The sequence below is a fragment of the Uloborus diversus genome, chromosome 2 (genome assembly GCF_026930045.1).
Source record: "Uloborus diversus isolate 005 chromosome 2, Udiv.v.3.1, whole genome shotgun sequence".
NCBI lineage: Eukaryota > Metazoa > Arthropoda > Arachnida > Araneae > Uloboridae > Uloborus > Uloborus diversus.
This window is the reverse complement of record NC_072732.1, coordinates 150,979,301-150,993,101: the sequence shown is the minus strand read 5'-3', so window position 1 is coordinate 150,993,101 and position 13,801 is coordinate 150,979,301. Positions and strand designations below refer to the sequence as shown.

Genomic DNA, 13,801 nt, shown 5'->3' with positions numbered 1-13,801 from the left:
AAAATTACAGTTAATATGATTTTATACATATATATTTCAATTATTATATTTTATTCAATTTTTATGAACTAGAAGGTTTTACATTGCTATTAGCAGTATATGTAGTTTGTTGGGCTGGTTTTTATAACTTAGAATAATATTTTATCGATCTATCAGAAAGCCATTTGTCCAAAATGCAAGATGTGAGAGGATAACAAAGTAATCTTTTGAATTTTTTCAAAATTTTAAAATTGTCCATTTAAGAAATTGAAATTTTAAAATTTAAATTAATATTAAAATGAATATTTTTTAAATTTTATCAAGTTTCACAGAAAATTGAAGCAGATTAAAAGAGCTTTAAAACAAGACCAATTTTAAGTTTGTATCTTTCATAGTTTCTGAGAAAAGGAGGATTAACAGCTCGAAGTGTAACATTTTGTAATGAAAATTTGATTAATTAATGCAGGGTTCATACTCCATTTGGATGAAAAAATTCCATGACTTTTCCAAGAATTTCATGACTTTAATGAAAATTTTCATGACCTCGTTACACACTATTTTATCTCAAACTTGCTAACTTTTGGAAATGAGTATTCGCAAAATGTCTGCATGAATGCTACAGCCTCATTGAAGCACTTACTCGTAATGGACAAAATGTAAGTGTAATGTTCTTACTTGTCTTCATCATATAAATTTAAGCAAAGTATAAATGCAGTGAAATGATAATGATGTTTAAATGTCTGATATTTGTTTTATAAACATGCAGAATGATATTGAATGGGACAAAGGTTGAATGAGTCATCACTACGTTTCAATAAAATTTGCTTCAAAAATTGCCTTTTAGTGTCAACAGCATTAAATCATCCACATAACTTGACAGTATTTTGGTTCTTTAAAGTAAAGGAACATAGTTTAGTTTTTTATGTTTCTAAACCAGATCTTTTATGATAGAACCAGTCGGTAATGAATCAATCTTCCGATTAAAAAGTATACTTGTTTTGTTCTTATTTGCACATTTTCAAATGCATATAAATTGAATAGGTTCAGAAATTCCAGAACATGCTTGATTCCTGACATTGAACGTAGCAGTGGGTCGCATGGATCAGTTTTGAGGGCTGTATGTTGGGCACTACTGTTTTAGAATATTAGAATTCCTCTTTTTCTGTATTCTTTCATCTGACTAAAGATCTTTATTTTCTAAAACCTCCAACAAATTAAGATAAACTCTGATAAATTTAATAATGAAGTTCTTACGAGTGATGGAATCAAACTCGGATGCAATTGAACTACTTTTTAAGTGATGTCCAAGCAGGGGCATTCCAAGGTATTTTTGACATTTATGTGGAGTCCGTAACGTGACCTTTTTAGCCATAACTTTTTAATTTACTGTTTGATTAGCATATTATTTTATTTTGATCTTTACCAACCAACATACCAGCTCAAATTAAAATAATTTGCAAATCAAACGGTAAATTAAAACGTTATGGCAAAAAAAGGTCACGTTACGGACTCTACATAATGTCAAAAATACCTTGGAATGCCCCAGCAGTTAAATCACATCGCAAAAAAAGGCAAGCGGCTGCGAAAGAAGTTTATGCAATGAGATTTCAAAATTCAGGTTTGATTTTGGGATCGTTCAATTTCCCCTTTTAATAGCTTTTATGTACTCTACTGTTAAATCACTCAAGATTTCTAATGCTCCTTTAGTTACTCTTACTTTCTCTTTGTCCAGGACATTTTTCCATGACTTGAGATACATTTCCATGACTTTCAATGAAAATTTCAATTTTCCATGACTTTTCCAGGTCTGAAATTCGGTTATTTTTTTCCCATGACTTTCCAGGATTTCCATGACCCGTACGAACCCTGTTAATAATTAATAACTTTTGAATGAGGTGAAAGATTTTTTTTTCAGCATTTTTCATTCATAACTAGGTTAAATCTCTTCATGTACCATGTTTCATCCAGATCTGTGACGGTCTGAACTAAACTGAGTGATAATTTGACACAAATAACCCAGGAGAGATTACAAGGAACCCTTTTCTCAACTTTTCTGCGCTGAAAAAAATATATAATTTGACCATTATTTTGTAGAGATAGCACCCCTCTCCTTTTTTTTTAATTTCAATTTTAACCTGTTTTGTAGGTATTAATTTGATTTGGAGGGGGAACAGAGATATATTAAGATTAAATATGTAAAAAAAAACATTTAAATGATATGCTTACAAATCCATCCGCTCCAAGCCTTCCTCTTCCATTAATTCTAAACACTACCTCAACTTGCCACCAGTCAAAATTTGTAGGATTCTTAGTCCATATAGAACCTATATGTATCATAGAGAATAATATATGTGCATGAACATAAACCAGAAATTAAAAAAATATGATAAAGGCAAAAATATTGAAATTTTCTTAAAACATTATAATAAAATATTTTCTTAAATATAACACACAAAAACAATTACAAAAGATGACTATTGTGATGGACACCTTGGGACCAGAGGTTTTGCATTATGTAGGATTTGGCATTCTATAGATCAGAGAAAGTAATTTTTACTCAGAGAAAGTAATATTCGGATAGAAATGATCTTTCAGATTTGTTAGTGAAAGAAGACTGTCATGCAAATGATCATGGATGTGTTAATCTCTGCAAATAACTCTAGAGAAAAACTCCTGACTGGCAAAAGACTATCCCAGCCAGCTCCTTTTCATAAATACTAAATTAATTTGTGTTTTCTGTATGCATGTTGTACATAGAAATCGATATAAGTACACATTCAACTTACTATACAATTAGTCATCACTGGATTTTTTTTCGACTATGGAACCTAACCCCTGGCCTTAGATAAAATGAAAAGCTTTCTGCGAACACAAATCCTAACTGGAAAATTTTCTGCAAATAATTATTCTGCCTAATTCACGCTTGAATAAAGAATTAAATTTATATTCAAATATGAAAAAGACAAAAAAAAAGTGCTTTAAATCATTTTTTTTTTTCAATAACATATGGTTTGAGTTTATCACCAACATATTAAGTCTCAATTTACGCGGCATTTCCGTGGAATGTAACCCCTGCATAAAATGAGGGTTTACTGTATTTTCACATTAGAATTTAAGTTTTTATTAAAATGAGTATTTGAGTTCAATTTATGCAATTTAATGCATAGATTATCAACCACACATAAATACACAGTTCATTCAAAAAGCAATGAATTTTCCCGAGATATATTTATTGATTGTAAATGCACAAACATTTAAAATTTCTCAAAATAATCTCCTTCTCGCATCAATACACTTGAGGAGACGCACCTGCAATGCCTGGAAGGCACCCTGAAAGTCTTCGATGTGAATGCCTCTTAGGAACATTGTTACATGGTGCTGGATGTCTTCCAGTCTCCTTTAATGCATTTCTTTCATATCTCTCTTCAATCAGAGAAAGAGAAAAAAAAGATGAAAGTGGATAGTATTACTATAAAGTGTGATGATACTTTACTGCTTAGCTGATAGCACGCTAATTCATTAATAACTTTCAAGGATTTTTGTTACGAGAATAAAAATTTTGACTTCACACGATCGACGGAAAATTTTTGATTCAAAAACTAAAAAAAAAAAGAAGTAATTGGGGCCTTGGTGCCACTGTGGTAGATGCTGTGTCTTCTAAGCCAGAGGTGTGGGTTCGATTCACACCTTGCCCTGGGTGTTCTTCCATTTTCATGTATTATAAATCTTTCATTTGTACTGTACTGAGAATAAAATTTGGAAAAACGTTGTAGATTATAGGTATAAAGCTTCTCTGCTGAGAATAGCTAAAGACCTCAATGTGTGTTATCAAATCAAAATCAAGAAATAATTAAAACAGCATTTCAAAATTTCACACTTTTAGCTTTTAATTTTACCTTTTTTACTTCGCAATGAAGGTGTTATTCGCACCATTTCTTCACTAGCAATAGCATCTGAAAAAATACATATTTATACATATTAATGAATAATAAATACAAGTTTTAACAATATGTTAATTACAAATACTTTTTTGCTAAAATGCTTCATTGCAACAAACAAATATACATTTTAAATTATTTAAGGCGATTAGCCCAATTTCTGAATAACTGCAACAGCTTGGCTTGATTTCCTTTTATTTGATAGAAGTTGCATGGAAAAGTAGTCTATCAAAGGATAGTATTTACAACGATTCAAAATGGCTTGGTTTGGATCATTACTTCAAAATTTGATTCAAATCAGAAGATTTTTACACTCAAAACTGAAAATACAAATTCATTATAATAAAGGGATCAACTTCAGATCTTTAAGTTACTAGCACTCATCATGACAAAAACAATGTATCCATAAATGCCTTACTTTATATAAATCCAACATAGCAACTTCACAAGATATTAAAAATGGGTCATTAAGGGCGTATTAAAAGGCAAAAATACTGTACTTGTAAATAATAAAAAAAGTACAAATTACACTATGAGGCATTTGAACCAAAATTAAGAGTTAATTCAATGTTTTATTAAAAACCCTGCTGAATATGAGAAATGAAAAAGACAGGATAGGCCTTTGAAATTATTGCCATGGGATATTCGCCAAATACTTGTAGCTGCTTTGAATAGAATAAACAGCAGCATGCAGATTAGACAGCATGCGGAGTTGATGTTTTCAAATCAAGGATTTTACGAAATTTCAAAAGAAGTATCTTAGTTTAACCAAGAAGATTAAGAAGAATAAAGTGTTCCGTTTTTTCGATCTACATAACAGAATGAAATAATAAATCGTAGTGGTTATAACACAGACCACCGCTTAAGAGTCATAGATTTTTCTCCAGTTTTAGATAATTTCATTTCTTTTCCCCATGAAAGACAACTGATTTGCACAAGAAAGCCAAAATTATGAAACCATGTTATGGATAGATATGAAAACGAAAAATCACGTTAATTACTGTGTGATTACAATTACAAATGCAATAGAATTATGCGAAATGTTTTAGCTTTTATAAATCAATAAACATAATGCTTGGTAAAATTATTATTCTATAATGTTAATTGAAATGATTAATTTGGAGTCACTACACATTAAATTATTTTACACGCACCGATACTCACAATCTATACAAAACATATGGTTAAAATATAAAGAGAAAAAAATTAGGAAATACTGAAACAGAAATGAGAGGACATAAACAATAAACGTTTATCAATATCATGTTTTAACACGTAATATTATAATTATAATATAAAAATGAGAACTGACGCTTGGAAAAGCCACGTGTACTAATAAATACAAACTACACATTTTCAAAAACATACTTACTGCCAAAATGCTCCCAAAACGGAACCGTTCCATCTTTTTGAGCTAAATAAGGTCCTTTAAAACTATATTTATATTCAAATTTTGGATGAGGAAGTTCACATATTACATAAAATATCTGAAGAACAAATATTATTAAAATTAACATTCTGACAGCACACAGATCTACCGGAAAGTGAGCAGAAGTAGTTCACTGGAGAAGTTGCCATTTAACTTTCGACTTTTAAAAATTTAGCCTATGAGCGAATGATACGTCAACATCAGAAAAAAGTATGGATCACATTCTAATAAAGAAGAAGAACACCATAGCAAGCGGCTGAGAGCTGAAAACAAATGAACATGCGAACAATATTTGCTTCGGTGTGTGGTGTTTGTTGCAAAAAAATTATCCTTCTTTGTAAGAAAAAATAATACTACTAATTATTGATACATAATTTCGAAGTAATTAAGTTGGAAAAAGTGTAGTAAAGGGCAAAAAAAATCTTCCTATTCCTATTTTAAACCATTCTGACTCTGCTCATAAGATGATTAAAGAGTTATTGTCGATTGCACGGATGTAATTTTTTGGAAAAAGTTGTTTAAAGTGGAACTTTTTTATTGTTTTGTTGCCCAAAATAGATGCATAACTTAGAGACTCAAAATACTCTCTATTGAAAGATTTGTATTCGCTGTCCCCAAATTTTCTGCTGTATTTGCCAGTTAAAAATTAAGGTAATTTTGTTATGAGCTGTTAACAGAGCGACCTACCAAAAGGCACAAGGATCAGTGGCTGCCCAGAGCAGCCACTTACAAACGACTTACAAACGACTCTTACAAATGACGAAAAAACTAAAAACAAAAGTTACAAAAGAAAAAATATTAAAATTATTTAGAAGTGCAACCGTACATAAATCAAAATATTTTGAGTACAAATGAGGCAGTGAGAAGCGCAGTGACAAAGCCAAGAGGGGGGGGGGTGCTACAACCCTCCCCTTCCCAGTTTTTCAGAAGTGGTGCCGCCAATTTCATTTTTGTGCGTAACAAACGAAGAAAATGGGAAACTCTTTGTTGTTATAAAAAATTAAAATAGTGTAATCATAAATGAACAATTGAAAGAATAGTGACAAAAAGCATTTTTCTGTAAAATTTGAACAGAAAATGTAATCTTAAATTACAATTTAAGAACATCATGATTCTCTTTCAATAAGATTATCTAAGCAAGGACCGCTTCAAACATTTTTAACGCAAAATAAAAGGATTTAGTAAGCATCAGAGTTTGTATCTGCGCATATGGGCCCGGCTCAAATTAAAGTATTGTGCATAGAGTAAGATTACTACAATGGGAGGGAGGACCAGCGACAAAACTAGCATGGTGCACGCCTTGTCTCTCGGCGGCCCCGGTTATAAAAACCATGCTTCATGGTTCTTCAGTTAAATAAATAAAAAAAAGAGAGATAAATAAATAGGATGGCTTCATAGGGGGCCGCCGAAACATTCAAACATATAATTTTTTGATGAAAAATATTGTCCTGAAAATCATTGCTTTGTGCAGAAAAACGCATTAATTTGAAAAAGAGAGGGAAAAAAGTTTAATGCAAAGTTAGATTCAAAGTATTGTGATAAACCAGAAGTTCCAAATGTTTGAACGTAAAAATCGTAAGTAAATCAAAGGTTGATCAAGAGATGCAGGAGGTGCGGCACATTTAAAATAAAACGAAATGAAATAAATAAGACCTAGACCTAAGGTATCACAGAAAATTTACCACATCCGTTCAAAATGTTAAAAGCTCTTTTTCTGCGGCGCAGATGCTTGTATTTCAAGAAAACAAAAATATTAGGCTAGAAATTGTAAATTTTACTACTGAAATCCAAGCAAATAATCGTGTTCGGCAAAGAAAAATTGGAAGAAAGTATTACCACAATATGTCTATCAATGATTAAAATTTAAAATGAAGATAGACTAAACTGAGAGAAGAATGGGGTAACTCAAAACTCTTCTTTTTATGTCCCCAAAGGCTGGCCTGGAAGTGAGCTTTTAAAACTAAGGTTTTGAAAAAATTCCGGGAAAACGTTCTCAAACCCCATCCCTTGCCCTAACGTCATTAAAGATGGCATACACATGAGTATTTTGGATCAATTTTCGAAAACCCATGAGAGTGCTCCCAACGCAACCCCAGAGACACGCCCTCTCAATTAATCATTCATCAATCATCATTCACAGCCGAATAAATTTCGTCTTTTAATTAAAAAAACTCCTTCAGGACTCCTGAACCTGTCCTCCTCCTAATATTACCGAATATCCTCAAAAATTTCATTGTTAAAGTTTCAATTCAGAAATTGTTTTTGCGGGAGATCTCCCCCCCCCCCCCATCCTTCTAACAGTATTGAAAATCTTCTACGATTGCGTTAATTGAATTTCAATTTTAAAAATTTGCCAGGGAAGGACTCCGAATTTCGTCACCCATTAACATTACCAAAAACCTTCAAAAACTCCCCCTCTATCTCGCCAACATCATCGAAAAACGTCTTAAATACCACTTTTAGTGCTTCAATTAGAAAACATTTCTGTGCGCGACCCCCTTCGAACCCTTCCCCCTTTCATTGAAGGTTGGCTTCAATTACGTTTTCGGAACTTTAATTTCAAGAAACTGGTGGTGCACTCAATTTTAACAAAACAAAAAACCAAAAAAAAAGCCTACAACCGCGTTTTAAAGGCTTCAAATTTCGAAACATTTCGGGGCTTCATTTTCAAAAAAAAAAAAAAAACTCACCCTTCTTCCCCTTAATATAGCCATAGTTCGTCTAAAACTGCATTTTTCAAACTGCAATTTTAAATTTTTTCCTGGGAGAGATCCCACGGATCCCCCCCACCCCCCCCCCCCCCCTTCTCTGCCACAATCAGAAATGATTCACAATTGCGTGCTTGGAGTTTGAAATTTGAAAAATTATAGGAGGATGACCCGAGTCTCTTCTTTCCTTAACATCACCATATATCGACTAAAACTGTTTTTCAAATAACAATCTTGAAAATTTCACGGGGGAGAGCCCCCGGGCCCCTTCTCCTGAATATAATCAAATATAAACGTACGATTGTATTTTGGGAACTTAAATTTGAGTAAAAATTATTGGGAGAGGCTATCTTGGACCTCCTCTCCCTTTCCTCCGCAAACCGCAAGTTAAAATATCGAAAATTTTGGGTGGCGGGAACATTGGGCGATGAGCATTTTGGGAACCGCTGCGACAGTAACGGTTCATTGCGTTGATCAGTTAATTAATTAAATTAGTTAATAAATTCATAAATTTAATAAATAAATTAATTAATTAAATATAAAAAAAGACGAAAGAGAAGGTTCATTGTAGTAAAAAGTTTAAAATAATGATCTCTTAACAACATCGTTCACTTTCTGACAAGACCACTTATCTTTGGATATCTACTTCGGAAAGAAGTTTTCTATTTTTGTGCTACACTGTGAGTGATTGATAGACAAAATTGATCTTATTCACGGTTTAGCAACGATCTCATCAGCTGTCCGTCTGTCCGGGTATTTTGACCAACTACGCAGTGTTAAGTAGTACTAAAAAAACTCGTTTTATTTAAGGATTACTGGACTTCATGCACATCATGAACATGCTTAGGGCTTATATAGGCTTATGACTGCATGAAAAATGTCAAGAAAAGGGAAAAGTAAAACGAGAATTCGAGTTTTCACCATGTTTCTGATAAGGAACCAAAGAGGTTTAAACCCATGAAAATACAATAATAAAAAGAGTATTTCGTATTAAATGAACCGTTCATCACTCTTTTACAACGTTTCTTAGTTAAAAACTAGAAAAAAAAAAAAAAAACCTCTCATTTTTAAATAGAAAGAAGAGTTTATAAGCCGCATTAATGCAAGTGTTATTATACTCTGTAATACCGGATTTTCATTTGCTACAGCTTCCACAATGCACTGCAGTGCCGGTTTTGACCCGCAGTGACATCAGATAAATACTGTCCATGAGACAGCACACTATAGCCAGTCAATTTTCGGTAAAAAAATATGTATATACTCAAATTTTACAGGGTAGGTGATAGAAACTTAAGTAGTACTTCCAACGAGTTGTCAGAGCAAGAGCACCCAATAACTCAAAGTAATTCGCAGTTCTCTGAAATTTTTTTAAATGTATTTCTTTAAATACTAGGGGACTCCGCCCCTTGCTCGTTGTCGCCTATTAATTATCGACAATTGCTTTGCAATCTCATTTGGTTAGCAAGGATTTAAATCGTCTATCAGAAAGAATCAGATTGAAAAAAGCGTTACCAGTTCCATTTCGAACAAAATGAAAATCCTCATCTCCTTCCCGTAGAAAATAGAATTTAAGAAAAGAGCTCAAAGTTAGTACACAATCCCGCTCCCACCCGAAGACAAAAAGAGCATGATAGAAATATGCATAACCGACTATTAAGATATTTAAAAAAAAAGAAAGAGAAAGAAAGAAAGCATTTTGAAGTGCACCCCTTTCCCGAGTTCCAAAACTAGCTTGTACCAACTTGCCCAGGTTCTAAGAGGCTCCTGAGAATTGCAAAACGGCAGTTTGTACGCTTGAAAAGTCGCTTTCAAATTCTTGGTATCTTATTAACCGACTTCAAAAAGGAGGCGGTTATCAATTCATGCCGTATGCATGTTTTTTTTTTTTTGTTTGTCCACTCATAGCGTCTCACCTAGTGAACCGATTTTGATGATTCTTTTTTTAATGGATAGGGGATGGCTCAACTTAGGTCCCATTACTTTGTTTGACCATATTTGTTCTTTAGAAAAAAAGTTATGGGCAAAAAACAGTAAATTTCATGCAATTTCCCTATTAAATGATATTGTAGCGAAGTTCGCACTTTTCATCCGTGGATAACGGTGGCTCAGTGGTAGAATTATCGCCTCTCACACGAGCGACCCGGGTTCAAATCCCGACTAGGACAAAGTGAATTTTACTAAAATTTCGTTTCTACTGTTTCCCGTATTTTCTCGAATCTTCTTTTAATTTCTGTATCTTTCCAATTCTGGAAAGTTCCAGCACTTTCTCAAGTTGTATATAAGGAGATGTAACGTTCATTCGTGGTTCTGAATAAAGATCTCGAGTTGAGACTAACGAGTATTCGCTTCATTTGGCTTTCACATTGTCTTCACTATCTTCATCTACGCGACTATATGAAACTCATTGTTATAAAAGTTTGGTGCCATCATATAACAGTAACATTAATAGTAATTGTAATGATAATTTTGAATGACGGCTTCTCTGAAGCAAGCATCAAATTTCTTCAAGGGATATTTCGATAATGGGGAATCTGGCGCTGTCGTCTCATTTTTGGCGTAAATAATTTTATTTTAGTAATCCTGCTGATTTATAGTAAGCCTATGTGAATTATCGAAATCTTCCTTTCTTCAGTGCTATTGCTCCATAGTAGGGGTAAACCTAACCTGGAAGCGAGGTGATGCAGTGATTAGGATCTGCTTAGCCTTCACAATGCTACCATTAGGTTTGACTCAACTACTCTGTAGTATTTTTATCGTTATCATCTATGCCGATAACAAATGATCGGGGCTAAGTACGAAAATACAGGATTGCATCATGAGCAACTTAGATGCTGTGGAATGTAAATTAGTTAGGAAAAACGTAATACTTAAATGGTTATAATTAAACTAACTACGCATGATTTCCAGAGAGTGAACAAAGATAAGTTTTTAGTGCCAATCGCTTAAAGTTTAACGCGTGTCAATAGTTTTTTTTTTTATTATTATGGAGCATTTTTAAGAAAAAAATGTGAAGTTTCGTGATTGTAACTTATTATTTCTGAAATACCTACATTTACACTAAAAAGAATAAAATAAAAAAATTTTGAAAAAAATAGAACCAACTTCAAAATTGCTCTAAAAAGTGAAAAATAATTTTATTCTTTAAACACCATCGATAATGCTTTTAAACATAATTTTTGAAGTTGGCGCAAAAACGATAGATAAAATCATTCTCAGCCATAACTCAAATACAACTATAAATTTAACCAGGACCAGTTTCTTCATTATTACATACATTATGCATTGATGACAGCATATTTGAATAGCGATATAAATGTTTCGTTCGTAACTTTGGATGCTTTTCTGAAAAAAAAAAAAAAAATATGAATGAAGCATGGTTACACTGGATTTTACGTTTTTTTTTTTTTTTTTTTTTTTTGCGCCAACTTCAAAAATTATGTTTAAAAGCATTATCGATGGTGTTTAAAGAATAAAATTATTTTTCACTTTTTAGAGCAATTTTGAAGTTGGTTCTATTTTTTTTCAAAATTTTTTTTTTTTGCTCTTTAGCTCCGGGATTGATTTGAGGTGAGCATATGACTTTTCGCTAAAACATAAATCATGATACTTATTATTGCCTGCTGTTCTAAATAGGGAAAATTGAAACAAGCTTTATTTGATGCAGATTTTTTTTCTTCTTTTGAACGTTATAGAGAATGTTAAGGGGTGTGAGAAATCTTTCATCCCTTTAATAGTAAACTTACGTAAAATTTTAGCTTAAAAATTGAATTTAATAAATTCGAAATTTAGAAGTAAAACCCCCAAGTGCAAACCCTGAAGTAATTTTGTACGAAATTTCAAGGCTGTAGGTACTATGGTTACTCCTGGACACAGGCCCACCACAGACATCCTTTTGCAATTTCTTTGACGTTACTTTATTTAATTTATAGAGATAGAGATGAAAGGTACGAGGGAGGTGAGGTAAAAGGTATGGCAAATATTAAAACATAGAAGTAAAAATCACAAATCATTTATTCCAAGTTCTTTTTTCAAACTAAATTAGTTTTTAAAAATCAGTTATTGAATTGAGTACTTCATTCACCCTCATAACGTGTCAATATTTACCACAATATTTTCAACAATTTAATAATCGCCAAGAACTATAAATAGAATGAAACAGTATTGCGTACATACAGCGATGACTCATGCACGACCGAGCGTGCTTGCACTAGAACTTGAAAATTTTAAAGTGCTGAATAATAATAAGAATAATAATAAATGCATAATGTATATCCATCTGTTTTTCAAATCCTCACCTTAAGATGGATTAATATTACATTTGATCCACTGGTTACACAGCATAAGGAAGTACTATCCTTTTTTTTTCACACTATAAATTTGTTTATGTTTATTTTAAAGCATTTTCTTTCATATGTTTTTTGAAGGATTGAAAAACATAATATACTCATATGTCGGTTTCAATTTTTTCATAATACTAGAAAATCGCCCGTCAAGGTATGACGGGTAAAAATTGCTTCTACATTTCGTCGCCTCAGAGCAACAGCAACTGTAAGATATCTTAGTATTATTCATGGGATTAGCTGTATTACAGTCTCTCTGAGGTGACGATTTGAACGCAGCAAATGCCTGTGTGATGATATTTTGGTAGTTGAAATTTTAACCCTAACTCCAGTGAATTAACCCAAACTCCAGTAGAGCGTTCATTGTTGATAACTTTTTTGTTTCTTCATTCCCCTGAAATGAGTCTTACCAGTAAAACAGTTACCGGATCCAGTTCAGTCTTGTCTCAATAAAGCCTTTCCCTGAATGTCAAACACTACCAAAAAATATTATCGAATTAGCATACCGTGAAGCGAGTTTCATTGTTGATGACGTCAGGAGCGTTACTCGATCATTGGCCATTATATAAATGAGGATAATCCTCTCCCATGCAACGTGAGACAATTTTGCTACTTCCAAAAAAGGGGAGGGGGGCGCTCTGAAAAAGTTATTTCTTTGCAAGTGCAGTGTAAATAATGTAAGAAAATCAATATGCCCTCGTGAACGGCGGGGAAGGAGATGGATTAATAGCAGAGTGCATAAGTGCACTACACTAATTACACAACACTAGGGAATTTTTTCCTAGGACCAGCATTTTTTCCCTTCACAATATACTTTTATTTTTGTTCAAAGTTAAGCATTTTTGCCTTGACTTCATACATTTCTAGCTACGGAACGTCTCTCCATTGATCTTTACCTGCGTACGTACAAAGACGTATTTTTAACTCGTGCTTTTTACTTCCTTTTTCATAGTAAAGGAAGTATTCGCAAAAAAAAAAATTCTCTCAAAAATCGGCTTTAATTTTCATTTTGCTAGCCCCCGAATGAATATTGAGTTGTTTTTTTTTTCAACTCGACCACACGTGGATATATGCCTAATAACGTAGAGACACCCGAAATATCAATTTTGACGATCCCCCCGAGTTCATTATAACGAGTTTTCTCGTGACGTCCGTATGTACGTATGCATGCGCGTATGTTTCTCGCATAACTCAAGCCGGTCTGTCCTAGAAAGTTGAAATTTGGTACGTAGACTCCTAGCGGGGTCTAATTGTGCACTTCCCTTTTTGGTTGCATTCGGATATTCCAAAGGGGTCTTTTACACCTTTTTGAGGGAAATCATTGTTAATTTCAATGCAAACTCAAGTGGTGTAATAATTTGGCGAACACTTTACTGGCACTATCGCCAGGATTTTGGTCGCCTATTT

The 13,801-nt window shown here is 33.0% G+C and overlaps 1 protein-coding gene across 1 annotated transcript in view; it reads right to left on the bottom strand.

Annotated features, from left to right (window-relative positions):
- The window catches only part of LOC129216081 (protein ERGIC-53-like), a 78,829-nt gene extending 73,342 nt beyond the window's left edge, over positions 1–5,487 (bottom strand). Inside the window, exons 1-3 of the mRNA XM_054850227.1 lie at positions 5,290–5,487; positions 3,876–3,932; positions 2,206–2,303 (exon numbers count right to left, since the gene is read on the bottom strand). Of these exons, the coding sequence (XP_054706202.1) occupies positions 2,206–2,303; positions 3,876–3,932; positions 5,290–5,434 (300 nt within the window). The 5' untranslated portion in view covers positions 5,435–5,487. The remainder of the gene's footprint in view (positions 1–2,205; positions 2,304–3,875; positions 3,933–5,289) is intronic.
- Positions 5,488–13,801: the final 8,314 nt, after the last annotated feature.